This window comes from Physeter macrocephalus, chromosome 2, assembly GCF_002837175.3.
Source record: "Physeter macrocephalus isolate SW-GA chromosome 2, ASM283717v5, whole genome shotgun sequence".
Taxonomy (NCBI): domain Eukaryota; kingdom Metazoa; phylum Chordata; class Mammalia; order Artiodactyla; family Physeteridae; genus Physeter; species Physeter macrocephalus.
In genome coordinates this window covers 14873923-14890660 of record NC_041215.1, presented here as the reverse complement: position 1 = coordinate 14890660, position 16738 = coordinate 14873923, and the positions used below count along the sequence as shown (strand labels likewise).

The 16738-nt window shown below is 46.0% G+C and overlaps 1 protein-coding gene across 2 annotated transcripts; it reads left to right on the top strand.

The window, feature by feature from the left end:
* The first annotated feature begins 2789 nt into the window (after positions 1-2789).
* Positions 2790-14992, top strand: HAUS8 (HAUS augmin like complex subunit 8). Of its 2 annotated transcripts, XM_028499069.2 has the most exons (9): positions 2790-2895; positions 5902-5994; positions 6719-6813; positions 7412-7477; positions 7584-7742; positions 9100-9241; positions 12080-12221; positions 12795-12903; positions 13369-13492. In XM_028499069.2, exons 1-8 carry the CDS (start codon positions 2850-2852, stop codon positions 12898-12900), a joined length of 849 nt encoding a protein of 282 aa, XP_028354870.1. In that variant the 5' UTR covers positions 2790-2849; the 3' UTR covers positions 12901-12903; positions 13369-13492. The 2 variants fall into 2 exon arrangements, with proteins under 2 accessions (XP_028354870.1, XP_028354869.1); XM_028499068.2 differs by lacking the exon at positions 12795-12903 and having other exon boundaries at positions 13369-14992.
* The last annotated feature ends 1746 nt before the right edge of the window (positions 14993-16738 follow it).

The following is a 16738-nucleotide window of genomic DNA, read 5'->3' as shown; positions in this document are numbered from 1 at the left end:
AAAATGGGGTTGTTTGTTTTCTCATTATTGAGTTTTGAGGGCTCTTTCTATATCTTAGAGACCAACTCTTTATGGTGATTTGCAAATATTTTCTCCCAGTGTGTGGCTTGGCTTTCCATTCTCTTAAGTGTCTGGTGCGGAGCAGAAGTTCTCGATTTTGATGAGGTCCAATTTATCGATTTCTGCTTTTATGAAATGTGCTTTTGGTGTCTTCTCTAAGAAATCTTTGCCTTACCCAAGACCATAAAGATTTTCTCCCATGTTCTCTTCTATATGAGTTTAGGTCTGTGGTCCATTTTGAATTAATCTTTGTATCTGCTGTGATGATGGAATTAAAGTTCGTTTTCAAGTGTTTGGATGTCCTCTTGTTCCAACAACATTTGTTGAAATGACTTTCCTTTCCCTGTTGTATTGTCTCATCACCTCTGTTGGAAAGCAATTGACTACATATGTATGCATCACTTCTGGACTCTAGTCTTTTCCATTGTTCTACATGTCTATCTTTAGTCCATTTCCATACTGCTCAGGTTACTGTAGCTTTGTATTATAGTAAGTCTTAAAATTGGGTTGTGTGAATTTTCCCACTCTGTTCTTTTCCAAAACTGACTCTTCTAGTTCCTTTGCCTTTCCATATGAATTTTAGCCTTAGCTTGCCATTTCCTACCAAAACTTCAGGGATTTTAATTGTATTGAATCTATGCATTAGTTCAGGGAGAATAACATCCTAAAAACACCCAAGTCTTTCAATCCATGAACATGGTATACCTCTCCCTTTATTTGATCTTAGCTTTTTTTCATCAGTGTTTTTGTAATTTCCAGCATACAGACCTTCCCCATGTTTGCTTAGGTTTACACCTAAGTATTTGGTGTTTTTTTAGTGCTATTATGCAAGGTACTATCTTGTCTTTCTTTCTTCCTTGAAGAAATTTTATTTGTTTGTTTAGAAATAATTCACATATAACATTATATTAGTTTTAATTTTATTTATTTATTTTTTATTTTTGGCTGCATTGGGTCTTCGTTGCTGTGTGCAGGCTTTCTCTAGTTGTGGGGAGTGTGGGCTACACTCCGATGTGGTGCTTGAGCTTCTCATTGCGTTGGCTTCTCTTGTTACCGAGCGCTGGCTCTAGGCACTCGGGCTTCAGTAGTTGTGTTTCACGGGCTCTAGAGCACAGGCTCAGTAGTTGTGGCACATGGGCTTAGTTGCTCTGCGGCATGTGGGATCTTCCCAGACCAGGGATCAAACCCATGTCCCCTGCATTGGCATGTGGGTTCTTAACCACTATACCACCAGGGAAGTCCTGATATTAGTCTTAGAGGTACAACATAATGATTCAATCTTTGCAAATATTGCAAAATGTTCATCACAGTAAGTCTAGTTAACATCCATCACTGCACATAGTTACAAAATTTTTTTCTTTGCTCAGAACTTTTACATGGTACTGTCTTTTTAAAAAATATTTATTTATTTAGGCTGCTCCAGGTCCTAGTTGCGGCATGCAGTAACTTTGTATGGCACGTGGGATCTTTAGCTGTGGCATGCGGACTCTTAGTTGCGGCGTGCAGATTTCTTACTTGTGACATGCAGACTTCTTAGGTGCGGCATGCGAACTCTTAGTTGCGTCATGTGAACTCTTAGTTGCGGCACGCGTGTGGGATCTAGTTCCCCGACCAGGGATCGAACCTGGGTCCCCTGCATTGGGAGCTCAGAGTCTTACCCACTGGACCACCAGGGAAGTCCCATGGTGCTGTCTTTTAATTTCAATTTCCAAAGTTGTTCATTGCTAGAAATATCTTTTTATATTGACCCTGTATCTTGCAACCTTGCTAAACTTGTTAGTTTTAGTAGTGTTTTTTAGTATGTTTTGAGATTTTCTATGTGAAGAGTCATGTCTGCAAGAAGAGAGTTTTATTTCTTCTTTTGTAACCTGTTTGCCTTTTATTTCTTATTCCTGGACTTCCAATGGGAGGTTGAATAGGAGTGGTGTCTGTACATCAAAATATTCTCACTCTTTACAAGGTCTTCTTTTTGCCTTTCTTTTCTTTTTTTTTTTTTTTTTTTTTGCTGTACGCGGGCCTCTCACTGTTGTGGCCTCTCCCGCTGCGGAGCACAGGCTCCGGACGCGCAGGCTCAGTGGCCATGGCTCATGGGCCCAGCCGCTCCGCGGCATGTGGGATCTTCCCGGACCGGGGCATGAACCCATGTCCCCTGCATCGGCAGGTGGACTCTCAACCACTGTGCCACCAGGGAAGCCCTTGCTTTATTTTATTTTATTTTTTGGCCGCGCCACGTGGCTTGTGGTAGGATCATAGTTCCCTGACTGGGGATTGAACCTGGGCCTTGACAGTGAAAGTGCCGAGTCCTAACTACTGGACCACCAGTGAATTCCCTCTTTTTGCTTTTATATTGTTATAATGGCTTGCTAGCTCCATGCATTGGTTGCTTTTTTAATAAGTTTTGAAGATTAATACCTGTACAAAAGCTTTGTTTTTTCTGACAACCGAAGTAATATGTTCTCTTTCCTAAACTGGCCAGTACTAAAAATTACACAGAAAATCAGTCATCTGTAATGTGCCATGTCAGAGATCATCACCAGCAAGCATTTTGGTGGTTTCCTATGTTCTATGCATGTGAGGGTATCCTTTTGACAAAATTAGTTCATCCTGTATGTATACAATTAAATGTCAGAACTCCTTGAATCTATCCCTTGCCTCAAGGTAAGAGCAGATGCAGACCTTGCAAACTGCAGAGGGGCCCCTTCTTGTGGAAGGAAAGTGTCTTGTCCCCTGAATGTCATGTATTCCCCTAACAGGCTCCTGCAGCAGATGCATTAAAGGCCAGTGGGAAGATGCCTGAAGGTGGAAGAAAACTCAACCCACTCCAGAAGAGCAAAGGTGCGTAAAGATGGAAGGAGGGTGTGAAACAGCACTGAGGCTTAGGAAGAGATGAGCATGGTGGTGAATTTTGTTTTTAAGTATGCAAGTTTAAAACTCCCTTTCCTTTCTGGAAAGTATGAGGAAAAGGATCTTGGCAGAGAGTTTCAGCGTAAAGATAGATTTGGGGCATATGAAGATCTGAAGGGGGATGGCAAGGGAATGGGGGGGAGTCATTTCCTTTCTGTATGACCCCAGAGAAGAGCCACATTGCCATCATGGTGCTCCCTTGGGGCACCAGCTCCTTGATCATGTGACTGTTTCCCCCCCAGAGCTCTGAGAGCAGGACTTTCAGAGAGGGTATGAGACCTCATTTGCCTGCCTCTCACTACCTTGGGTTGGGTCTTCCTCGTAATGGTTTCCCTATACCCCTTCTACTAGAAGCTTTCACCAAAGTGATATGAAAAACTTTCAGTTTTTCTTGTTGTAGACATGATATATGTTTGTTATTACACAAAATTGGAGAATGTAGCCCAGAAGGGCGGAAACTCACTTATGATCTACCACTCAGACCATCGCTGTTGGTATATTTGCTCTTCAGTCCTAGTCAGTGTGCTCATTCTAGAAATCTGGGAAGGCTCCTCTCCAGGGTAGTACTTCATCCAACTCCTCCGGTGCCTGCTTCACCAGCAGTGGTGGGCAGCTCTTCTTTTGCGTAAGAGCAAGTCACAAAAAGCAAAACTGTTTCTCGGCCTGCAAACGCTCATTCAAAATGGTGACAACTTTGAGTCCCATAGTAGAATACTAAGTATGTTCTTTTACAGCTTAGATTTCCTGCTTTATTGTTCAGATCAAGGGTCAGCAAAACTTTTCTGAGCCAGTGGTTAATATTTTAGGCTTCGCAGGCCAGGCGGTCTCTGTCATAGTAACTTAACTCTGCCTTATTGCAGCGTGAAAGCAGCCACAGACAATGTGTACACAAATGGGCATGTCTGTGTCCCAGTTATTTACAAACACAGGAAGTGGGCCGGATCTGGCCTGCATGCTAGAGCTTGCTGATCTTGGCTTGGATGTTTGTCAGAAATTGTCCTGTTCCTTGACCCAGGCATGATTGAGAAGCAAGCACATGGAGCTGGAGCCAGCCTTCTAGTCTTTTCTCATGCAGTTGGGTTGAAGGCCATGTGTGAAGCTGGGAAAGCTGGCATGGCCAGAGGGGTCAAAAACTGGGCCTGCCACATTTAAAAATCAGGATTCTCAGGACTTCCCTGGTGGCACAGTGGTTAAGAGTCCGCCTGCCAATGCAGGGGACACGGGTTCAATCCCTGGTCCGGGAATATCCCACATGCTGCAGAGCAAATAAGCCCATGTGCCCCAACTACTGAGCCTGTTCTCTAGAGCCTGTGAGCCACAAGTACTAAGCCCGCGTGCTGCAACTACTGAGCCCTGCACGCCTAGAGCCCATGCTCCGCAGCAAGAGAAGCCACCGCGGTGAGAAGCCTGCGCACCACAAAGGAGTAGCCCCCGCTCGCCGCAACTAGAGAAAGTCCACGTGCAGCAACAAAGACCCAACACAGCCAAAAATAAATAAATAAATAAATAAATAAATAAATAAATAAATAAATAAATAAATAAAAAGTCCGGGTTCTCAGCTGTGGGTTATTGAGGGGGGAGGTATTGGATGCTGCTTGACACCGAACAGTGCACAGGACTGCCCCACAGCAAAGAATGATCTGGTCCCTGATGTCAGTAGTACCAAGGCTGAGAAACCATAATTTAAACATAGTCATGATAATTTAGAGGGACTGCTTGTTTGAGTTTCATTGTATGGTTTGATAGGAAATTACTTTTCTTAATGGAAATGTTATACATGGAAATGACAGAACATTCAAACCAGTGGAAACGCAATAAAAAGTCATCATCTCCCACCTCTAGTTCCCATTTCTCACCTAGGAGGCAACCACTCTTGATAGATTTTTATTTATCTACCTAGAATTTTTAAAAAATTCTAAACAAATGGTACCATAACTTATACATATTGTGACCTCACTCTTTTCGTTTCCACATATTCGTTTCCTCAACTGCATAGTTGTTTATTAAATAGTTTTCTGTTTACTTGCTAACACAACAGTGCGTTTTACATACCATTTGCTCTTTCTGCAGCCTTCTGGAACCCTTGTTTAATTGAAGCGTGCAGTACACTAAGTGCCCATTTTAGATGATATAAGGAATAATTTCACATTTGTAAATAGAAGCTAAAAGATGAAGACGAACAGGGAAGACGAACAGTCCAGAAGCTACAGGAGAAGGAAAAAAGAGCAGAGGGCAGAACAAGTATATCATGTATTATTAGATTCTTATATCCTGAACACAGTATCTTTTATTTTTTTAATTTTTATTTTTTAATTGAAGTATAGTTGATTTACAGTGTTGTGTTAGTTTCAGGTATACAGCAGAGTGGTTCAGTTATACATACATATATATATTTTATATATATACACGCACACATGCACACACACACACATACACACACACACATATATATTTTTCAGATTCTTTTCCCTTACGGGTTATTACAAAACATTGAGTAGAGTTCCCTATGCTATACAGTAAGTCCTTGTTTATCTGTTTTATACATAGTGGTGTGTATATGTTAATCCCAAACTCCTAATTTATCTCCCGCTTCCCCTTTGGTAACCGTAAATTTGTTTTCTATGTCTCTGGGTCTATTTCTGTTTTGTAAATAAGTTCATTTGTACACAGCATCTTGTACTTAAACTAAGCAGACAGGCTTATTTGTATCTTTCAGTTATAAAGACTGCATCTCTTTTCTAGTTTTACTTTAAAGTATATTCAAGTTGATGGGTGGGAATTTCCAAAGGTTTTTCAGCCTTCTCTACTGCTCCCTTGTAAGAAACTGAGTTTTTGGAGGCAGGTGATATTGTACAGAAAAGTTACCTGCTCCCAGACTTAAGTATAGAGTATCTTGCTGACTGTGCTGACTTCTGGGGATTCTCACTGGGCCCACAGACAGCAGTGGAATTGGCAAAGGCGACCTGCAGTCTACCTTGCTGGAAGGGCACGGCACTGCCCCACCTGACCTGGATCTCTCGGCCATTAATGGTAAGTCATTGGCTGTACCTGTCCTTTCCCCAGCTGGGGGTTGCAATGCATGTCTGAGGGCTCCCAAAATATGCTCTTCTCACCTTAAAAACACTTTTCTTTTTTTTCTCTTTTTTTTTTAATTGAAGCATAGTTGATTTACAATGTTTTATTAGTTTCAGGTGTACAGCAAATTGATTCAGTTATACATATATGTATCTATTCTTTTTCAGATTCTTTTCCCTTATAGGTTATTACAAAATACTGAGTGTAGTTCCCTGTGCTATACAGTAGGTCCTTGTTGGTTATCTATTTTATATACAGTAGTGTGTATATGTTAATCCCAACCTCCTAATTTATCACCCCCCCTTCCCCTTTGGTAACCATAAGTTTGCTTTCTATGTCTGTAGGTCTGTTTCTGTTTTGTATAAGTTCATTTGTATCATTTTTTTTTAAGATTCCACATATAAGTGATATCCTATGATATTTGTCTTTATCTTGCTTATTTCACTTAGTATGATAATCTCTAGGTCCATCCATGTTGCTGCAAATGGCATTATTTCATTCTTTTATATGGCTGAGTAATATTCTGTTGTGTATATATACCACATCATCTTTATCCGTTCATCTGTTGATGGCCATTTAGGTTGCTTCCATGTCTTGGGTATTGTAAATAGTGCTGCTATGAACACTGGGGTGCATGTATCTTTTCAAATTATGGATAAAACGCTTTTCTTGATCTTAGACAAAAGTGTGGTCCGGAAGACTCCACAGTTAGAAAAAACGATGTCAAAGAAAGCTGAGTCATCATCATTTTCTGCCTCGAGGAAAAAGAGCCCAGTAAGTCTCTGAAATGAGAGGGAAGCCACTATAGCAGGTTGGCTAAATCTGCCCTGTGCCACGTGCCCCTCGAAACCCGGGGGCTCCAAGAATGAACAAGCCAGCTGTGCCTTTTAGAACAAAAACCTCACCCATCCTTAGAGGATTTGCAGAGTTTCAGTTTCCCCAGCTACATGTACAGGAGGGGATACAAATGCAGGATCATGTGAAAAATGAGATGGAGGCCTTGTTTGCCAGTGCCACGCTAGGGAAGGCACTAGGCCAGGCCCTGCTCACGGCAGGGAGGGCGGCCAGGCTGTGGTCTCACCCAGGTGGGAACCCCAAGTCCTGGTTCTGGCAAGGCAACAAGTTGGTGGGTACCCTTCAGCTTGCGCTTGACGGCCCAGCTTGCAGGAAGGGACCAGACCACCTTCCTTTTCACAGAGGACTCGAAAGACTAAATGAGAAAATAGAAATGAGTCAATACACAGTCTAGAATTGTTGAATTACTGATTGAAAAAAAGTACAGACGGGTTAGGATTCTGCGCCTCCCCGGGGAAGAGAGCTGGCTTTAAAGCAGTTCACGGGCAACCGGCAGTATCTTTTTCTTCTCCTGAAGGATCTCTCCGAAGCGATGGAAATGATGGAATCCCAAACACTACTCCTGACTCTGCTGACCTTGAAGGTGAGGATGGAGCCTTCTGCACACGTGTCATGGGTGGAAGGGCGGCCACCGTCAGCCGCGGAGGTGAGGTCGCCTCTGGCCTGAGCTTTTGTTTTGCATTTCCCAGATGGAAAGCGGTCTTTCTGCATTCGAAGAAAAGGCAGAAAAGAATTTATTAATAATGTGCAAAGAGAAGGAGAAGCTCCAGAAAAAAGCCCACGAGCTGAAGCGCCAATTTCTCCTCTCTCAGAGGAAGCGGGAGCTGGCAGATGTCCTGGACGCGCAGGTCAGGTGACCGCAGCCTCCAAGAGGCGCATCCCGGCAGCATTGTCCCACGGGCGTGGCGGGGGTGGTGGTTGGAGGGAGCCTTTATTGTGAGCGTCGCTCCTCGCCTGGCTCTGACTCTGTGCCCGGCTTTTGACACCACTGGGTGTTGCTACGTGACGGTTTATCAGAGGACAAGGATGTAATGTCAGAACCAACCAGCAAGAGGGCTCTGTCCCTTCAACACACATGGGCATGTATTCTTGTGACTTGTATCCTGAGACTTGTGCCCAGTGACACAGCTGTACTCCAGACCTGCCCAGTTGGGCCAGGGTGCTGGTGGGAGACTTGGGCTTGGTGCTGTGTGGTCAGTGCTGGGACGGGAGTGTCCACGCCAGGGAAGGTCACAGCGAACCCTGGGAACCTAGAAAGGGCCGATCAGGGAATGGGGCTCCTCACCCAGTAAGTATGTATCCTGGGGCCGCCGTAACAAAGGACCACAGAGTGCGCGGCGGCTGAAACAATTGACATGTATTCCCTCTCAGTTCTGGAGGCTGTAAGTCTGAGATCAAGGTGTCTGCAGGCTTGGTTCCTTCCGAGGGCCACGAGAGAAGGATGTGTCCCAGCTTCTCTCCTTGGCTTGTTGATGGCGTCTTCTCCCTGTGTCTTGTCACCTGGCTCTCTCCCTCTGAGTGTCTGTCTCTACATTTCCCCCTTTTGTAAGGACACCTGTCGTACTGATCAAGGCCCAGCTTAATGACCCCACCTTAACTGAATTACCTCTGTAAAGTCTCCAAATCAGGTCACATTCTGAGGTGCTGGGGGTTGGGATGTCAACAGAGGAATTTGTGGGGACACAATTCAGCCCGTAACACCCAGCATGTACACATGAGTGTGCCCAGCGGCCCGGCCCTGAGCTGAGACAGGGTCCCTGTCCTCGTGGAACTCACAATAGAAGGGAAAGGAAAGACAGTCAAACAAATGAATCCTTACAACCCCCAGATGGCGTGTACAAGGGAAAAGGTGGTTGCTGGGCATGGCCTTGGTGGGGGGCAGGCATGTCAGCTCAGTGCTCTGAAGCAGGAGGGCCCAGCCTTCCGGGCCCTCCTCACCGTGATCCCAGTTGAGGGCCCAGCCCTGGAACAAGCTGGAAGGCAGCCACATGTTTCTGGTGAGGAGGCCCAGGCCACCTTGCTACTGGCCGGGCCATCTTCGGGAAACCTGGGAGTGAGGGGAGAGCCCACTGCACCCTTGGAAGTTTCTCTGGGAGACCTGGCAGAACAGTGCTGTGTCTTAACCTCACAGGTGCCATCTGGTAAACTTCTGGGGAGGTGAGTGCAGGGCCTCGACCCACAGGCTCCTTCCCCTTCTGCCTGCAGATCGAGATGCTGAGCCCCTGTGAGGCCATAGCCGGCTGCTTTAAGGAACGATACAAGACGTTTGCGACGGCCCTGGACACCACGAGGCATGAACTGCCCGTGAGATCGGTCCACCTGGACGGAGGCGGGCAGTGCTTCTTAGGTAGGAAATGGGGCAACTGCCCGGCAAGGGGTGAGACGAACCTCCCAGTGCGTGTTGGCATCTCCTGTGTCCTGGGCACCTTTATCCGTTCGTGTCAGGTCATAGGCCTCCTCTCAGGTAGACGGCGCATACCGCATCAAATGGCAGAGGACGCAGGGGGCCAGCAAGGCTGCGGTTTGTGTGGGGTCATGCCCTGAGTAAGGACTGTGTTGCGATTTGAACCTAGGTCTGTAGGACCCCCGCAGTGATTTCCCGTCCTGCTGAAAGGCGTCCTGGGGAGCCTGCAGTCTCTACAAAGGTGCTTTGTCGGCTGGGGAACAACAGGGCCACCGACCCCAACCCTGTCCTGCCTTCTAAGCAGAGCTGAGAGGGTCCCTTTCCTGTATAGCGTTCCTACCTGATACTTCACTTGAAGAAGGCGTCAAGTGTGAAGAGTGCCATCCTCTATCCTAAAATTCTCTTTAGAACAAGTATCTTCCCCAAAGAAGTTTTCAGCTGCCGTACAGTTTGGTCCTCCCTCCCTCTTCCCACCTCCCTGTCTCCCGCACCCCACCCTCCCTTCCTCCCTTTCTTTCTCTGAAGTATAGCTGATTTATCAATACAATGTTGTGGTAGTTTCTGCTGTACTGCAAAGTGACTTAGTTATACACATATAGACATTCTCTTTCTTTTGTATTCTTTTCCATTATGGTTTATCACAAGATATTGAATATGGTTCCCTGTGCTACATAGTGGGTCCTTGTTTATCCATCCTATATATACTAGTTTGCATCTGCTAACCCCAACCTCCCACTCCATCCTTCCCGCTGCCCCTGCCCCTTGGCAACCACAGGTCTGTTCTCTGTGTCTGTGAGTCTGTTTCTGTTTCGTAGATAAGTTCATTTATGTCATATTTTAGATTCCACATATAAGTGATGTCATATGATATTTGTCTTTGTCCGGCTTACCGCACTTACTATGATCATCTCTAGGTCCATCTGTGTTGCTGCAAGTGGCATTATTTCATTCTTTCTTATGGCTGAGTAGTAGTCCATTGTATATACATACCACATCTTCTTTATCCATTCATCTGTCCATGGACATTTAGGTTGCTTCCATGTCTTGGCTATTGTAAATAGTGCTGCTCTGAAGATAGGGGTGCATGTATCCTTTTGAATTATAGTTTTGTCCAGATATATGCCCAGGATTGGGATTGCTGGATCATATGATGTAGAGTTTGGTTATTTCTAAGCAAAGTTCTCATGAGCCACCTGAACATGTTTAGCTTGATTTTACTGATGTAAAATCAAGCCTTTTCCAACGTGAAATAGTATATGTATGAAACGGGACCTTGAAAAATGAGCCATGTTGAACCATCATCTGTGTCCGGGTTTCTGATTTTATAATTATGGCAACCAACTGCACGTCTATATCTCTTGCTCTCCATCTCTGATAAATGCCCTAGATAGTTGCCAGGAGTTGGGATTGGGGACTGTTTGAGTTTCCTAGGGCTTCTGAAACAAAATACCACAAACCAAGTTGCTTAAAACAACAGAAATTTATTCCCTCCCAGTTTAGGGGGCTAAAGGTCCGAAATCAAGGTGTCATTGGGGTTGGATTCTTCTGGAGGCTCTAGGGGAGGATGTATCCCATGCCTCTCTCCTGGCTTTTAGTGTTCTGGCAATCTTGGCTCATGGAGCATTCCTTCAAACTCTGCCTCTGTCTTTTTTTTCTTTTTATTAAGCTTTTAAAAAATATATTTATTTATTTATTTTTGACCGCGTCGGGTCTTAGTTGTGGCACACGGGATCTTTTCGTAGCAGCGCGTGGGCTCTTCATTGCGGTGTGCAGGCTCCAGAGTGTGTGGGCTCTGTAGTTGTAGCTCTCTAGTTGTGGCTTGTGTGCTCCGTAGCTGCGGCGTGCAGGCTTAGTTGCCCCGCAGCACATGGGATCCAGGAATCGAATCTGCGTTCCCTTCATTAGAAGGAGCATTCTTAACCACTGGACCACCAGGGAAGTCACCAAGCTTTATTTTATTTTGGTATTGTTTTCTGTTTTTTTAAATTTTTATTGCAGTATAGTTGATTTATAGTGTTGTGCTGCTGCCTCTGTCTTCACATGGCCTTGTTTCTGAGCACCTGTGTCTAAACTGCCCTTTTCTTGGAAGGACACCAGTTATTGGATTAGGCCTCTCCCTAATGACCTCATTCTAACTCCGTTACATCTACAAAAACCTCATTTCCAGTTAGGTCACGTTCACAGGTACTTGAGATTAGGACCTGAACATGTCTTTTTGGGAAGACACAGTTCAGTCCCCTGGCAAAGAAGATATGTGTTTGTAAGAACACTTATAAGGTTCCCCAAGTGTTATAATTTACAGCTGGGACATGTGCCGGACTCGGAGAGATGCTGGTTTTGTTAGAGCAGGGGGCACCCAGCGCTGTTGCAGGCGGCTCTCTGCTGGGGGGGCGTTGGGGGCAGAAGTGCTGGGAACCGGGAGTGGGAACCATGGGTTTGTTCTTAAGTTACTCCTAGCCCAGATCTTCTCTGTCTTTTGGATTTGCTTCTGTTGAGGACACCAGTGCACCATTCCAGGTATGTTCCGATGACTGCCTGGATGGCAGACACACATGGCCCGCCATCTCAGAGCCCCGTGATCTCAGGCAAAGGGGCACAGAGGCAGTACCAGTGCACGAATATCTTCCTTCACGAGCCTTTCTGCCTTCGAGCTCATCACGATTCCTGCATAACGTGAGAGCATTCCAGCAAAAGGAGAAAAATATAGTCAGCCAGCCAGCTCGTGCATCCATTGCTTGGGGCAGCTTGAAACCATGGCTGACAACCCCTTTTCCCCTCCAGACAAGTTGCAGGGGGAATTGACGACCACATGCCATCTGCTGGGAGAACTTGGCATCAGCAGCTCAGAAGAAAACGTGAAGGCCTTGGACCTACTGAGGGAACTCAAGGAAATGATCCAAAAGAAGGATCTGGAGCTCCAAAGGTATTACAGAAAATATTTTTTAAAAAAGATAGTGGCCCTCTCCCCGCATCTCCTCGTCGGGCAGAGATGGGCTGTTGGCGGCTGCCCTGTGGAAGGTGTGCTGTGTTCCGGAGGGTGGGCAGCTCTGTTGTTTGCAGGGGCCGAAGGTACGAGGGTCCAGCGAGGCAGGGAGAGGGGAATGGGCAAGATGCCTTCAACCCAACCAAAACTCCTGTGCTCGTTCTTGAGCAGCCAAAATAGAAAGGGGCGATCACTTCCTTGGGTTAACGCAGCAGTTCAGGGGCCCTCAGATAGTTTTGTGACGCTCTGTGTGGCTCGTGAGGTCTTAGTTCCCCAGCTAGGGATCAAACCCAGGCCACGGCAGTGCAAGCACAGAGTCCTAACCACTGGACCGCCAGGGAATTCCCAGGAACTTCTTATTGATGTATAAGTACATATAGAAAAGCCACAGATTGTAACAGTACAGCTCAGTGGCTTTCGCTCCCGGGCACCCTTGTGGAACCAGTGCCCGGGTCCATTCAGCCCATGTCCAGCCCCCGAAAGCCACCCGCTCCCCTTCTCTCTCTCCTCCAGGACATTTCTAACCATGAGGCTTTCTTCCACCTCTTCCAAAAAAGAATCTAGTTTTCTTCTCCTTTACGATGCCAAATGTACTTCCCGAGGTGCCCGAGAAGTTTGAAAGGTACTCATGATAAACACCACCTGCTATGGCACCTCCTTCATTACTATGTGCCCCGGGATGAAATCAGACACACCAAAGTGTTCTAGATGGCCAGGGTCACAGGAGTGAATGGGGAAACACGCTCGTTTTGTGCTGATTTCCCCACTGCCGTTTATTTTGTGTGGTTGCTGGGACAGTTCCCCATTCATGGCTCTGCCTCCCGCTCTTAGGATGGTTCCTGTCAAGTGTTGATACTCCCTAAATATTTGTCGAGTAAACAACTCTTTTCTTTCACACCTGCCCAGTCCTGCTCTCAGGGCTTCCCTGTTTGAGTTCTGTTCAGATAAAACTTATTCACCGCCGCTTTCCCACCAGCCCGAGGAGGGCCACCCTGCACCTGCCCCCGCCCCAGCCCCCGACATGGCAGCTGCGAAGGTGCTCGGGCACAGAGGGTGAAAAGCTTTCATCATCGTCTTGTTTCCACAGGAGCTTTACCCAGGTTCAGGAACTCTCCGCCGAGGCGAGTAAAGAGGCAGCCTTAATCAACCAGGAGGCCTGGGAAAAGGCCCAGGGCCCCAAGGCCCCCAGCCAGTGGTATTTCAATCCTGAGGAGGCCACGGGTGGGGAAACTCAGGGAGAGCTAAGGAGCCTGCTCCTTTCGGGCCACGACGAGCTGTGAATCCACACACGGGCTGTGTCCCCAACTGGAGTGGGGACCTTCCTGCACACCATGGGGAAGGAAGCACGTCCTGTGCCCCTTGTTCGGGGTAGGGAGAGGGGGTGGGCCTGCAGCGACCCACGTATGATGTTCTGGAAAATTGAGCACTTTATACACTTAGCCTAGCCATATAGTTATTGTTTTGTCTGATAATCTCGTTTGATAATTTAACAAATAAAACCGTTTTGCAGTTGAGCCTTGATTTCTCTGTAAGGGGCAGTGGAAGGCGCGTGTTGTCCCAACTTATTCCAAAGAGCTGGTCCTGAGCCTCAGAACCTCACAGACATTATGAGTCCAGTTGACCCTTGGACGCTGGGTTTGAATTGCAGGTCCACTTATATGTGGATCTTTTTCAGTGGTAAATACTGTAGCACGACACAATCCGTGGTTGGTTGAATCCACGATTTATAACTGCGGATACAGAGGGCAGACTATAAGTTCTACACAGATTTCGACTGCACAGCCCCTAACCCTGTGTTGTTCAAGGGTAAACTGTATTTCACTTTCAAGATGATTTCATGTCCTTCAGTCACAGGGGAGTTCTGTTCAATAACCCACAGCAAGTTCAGAGTTGGCCCTCAAATGGAAATTCCCCATCCAGTCCAAAGTTCCAGTGGCCATCCTTGGGGGACGCCTACGCGGTTTTGCCATAGCTGCGATCTACACTCCACTCGGGACTATGGCACAGAGGATCGGTCCAGCCCACTCTTGGGCTTCTGTCTACACCACGTGGGCCCTGGCAGTCTTCCTGGTTCCCATGGAGCATGCCTCCGTTGACATCTACCAGTTCCCATCTACAAGCAACTTTTTGACACTACACCCCATCCCACTATCAGTAGTTTCTTGGTTCGCCTGCCCGCATGTCATGTGGATTACCTTCCCGGTGACCGGAGGCCTAAGAGGCACTCTGTTGTCCCCACATAACTTTTCCCTTCGTGGGCTGGTGGCCAAAGCTCAGATCTATAGAAATCTGACCTTGCTCTGGCAGGAAGGTGTGACCCAACATTCTCTTTAATTTCATTAGAGCTACTGCTCATAACAATAGCCAGAGGTTAGACTTCACCATTTTTCTTGTTTATTTGCATTTCCCTAAGCACCAGTGGAGTTGGATCCAGCTCTACATTTCAATGGTAAATTTTATCTTTAACTGATGGCAGCTAAGCTGACATTCACCCAAGAATCCAAGGTTCCTCACCCCCCACAACTTTCATCCTTTCTCTTCCCAACCCCCATGTTTCCATGAGCCAGGGCCATTCTGGCAAATCCCACATTCTCTGACCTCGGTTGTACGGTGGTTTCTGAGTTAGTGTTTAATGGGGACAGAGTCTCAATTTTGCAAGATGAAAAGTCTGAAAACGTCTCAGTTTTGCAAGATGGTTCTGATGGTTGCACACCCATGTGAATATACTTGACACCAGTGATCTGTATGCTTAGAAATGGTTACTACTGTAAATTTTATGTATTTCTTACCACAATAAAAAAAAGTAAACAATGGGGGGAGAGTAATTATTTACAATCCAGGAAGACAGGAGAGAAAACAATAGCAGAAGAAACTCTTCGATCCATGTGTATGGTGAACTAACCTTGCCTAAGAGAAATTGGGCCTTTGCTCTCAGCTCTTAGGAGGTGACTTCTAGGCCCCTGGAATGTTCTGCTGGATAGGAGTATCTGTGTGCATGAGGACTTTGGGCCATGGGGGGCTTGAGTACTGCCTTTGGAAGAGACTGGAGACTGAAAGTCAGCCATGCAGCTGTGCATGACCATGCCCCAACAAAAACTGTGAGTACTGAGCCTTAGGTGAGATTCCCTAGTTAACAACATTGGTGTGTGCTGTCACACAGTGTAGCTGGGAGGGGGAATTGCCGTCTGTGAGTCTCCAGGGAGAGAGCAACTGTAAGCCCCATGTTTGGACCCCTCCTGGACCCTGCCCCATGCATCTCTTTCTTGGGTTGGTTTTAATTGTATCTTACCACTGTAATAAACTGTAACCGTGAGTATAACAGCCTCCAATGAGTTCTGTGAGTCCTTCTAGTGAATTATTGATTAACTATTGATTAACCAATAATTAACTATCAGTTAATTATTAACCAATAGCTAACTATTGATTAACCAATAATTATTAACTAACCAATAATTATTGGTTAGTTATTAATTAACCATCTCAAAACCACCTGAGGTGGTTTTGGGAACCCTCCAGTTTGCAATAGGTGTCAGAAGCATGGGCAGTGGTCCTGCCTCTGTGGAAATGTGACGGTTCCTCAAAAAGTTAAACGTAGGGCTTCCCTGGTGGTGCAGTGGTTGAGAGTCCGCCTACCGATGCAGGGGACACAGGTTTGTGCCCCGGTCCGGGAAGATCCCACATGCCGCGGAGCGGCTAGGCCCGTGAGCCATGGCCACTGAACCTGCGCATCCGGAGCCTGCGCTCCGCAACGGGAGAGGCCACAACAGTGAGAGGCCCGCGTACCGCAAAAAAAAAAAAAAAAAAAAAAAAGTTAAACGTAGAATTACCATGTGCTTCAGCCATTTCACTCCTAGGTATGGACCTTAAAAAAGTTGAACCCAGAGACTCAAATAGATACTTGAGTACCAATGCTTATAGCAGCACTATTCACAATTGCCAAAAGGTGGAAACAACCCAAATGTCCATCAATGGGTGAATGGAAGAACAGAATGTAGTGCATCTATGCGATGGAATATTACACAGTCACAAAAAAGTGAAACTCTGATTCATGCTACAACACGGATAAACCTGGAAAACATGCTGAATGAAGAAGCCAGACATAAAAGACCAAGTGTTTTATGATTTCATTTACATGAAATGTCCAGAATAGGTAAATCCATAGAGACAGAAAGCAGATCAGTGGTTGCCAACTGCTGGGGGAAGAGAGGAATGGGAGTGACTGCTAATTGGTTGTGGGGTTACCTGTATGGTGATGAAATATTCTGGAACTAGATAGAGGTATTGGTTGCACACCTCTGAATATATTAAAAACCACTTGTAGTGGATCAAATTGTGGCCCACAGAATATCCATCCATCTGGAACCTCAGAATGAGATCGAATTTGGAATAAGGATTCTTTTTTTTTTTTTTTTTTTTTTTTTTTTTTTTTTTTTGTGGTATGCGGGCCTCCCTCCGTT

Coding starts and splice junctions, on each gene's coding strand:
- HAUS8 (XM_028499068.2), top strand. CDS start 2,850: ATGCCTGAAGGTGGAAGAAAACTCAACCCACTCCAGAAGAGCAAAG. Junction 7,743..9,099: donor CAGATGTCCTGGACGCGCAG/GTCAGGTGACCG, acceptor TTCTGCCTGCAG/ATCGAGATGCTGAGCCCCTG. Junction 12,222..13,368: donor AAGGATCTGGAGCTCCAAAG/GTATTACAGAAA, acceptor TTGTTTCCACAG/GAGCTTTACCCAGGTTCAGG.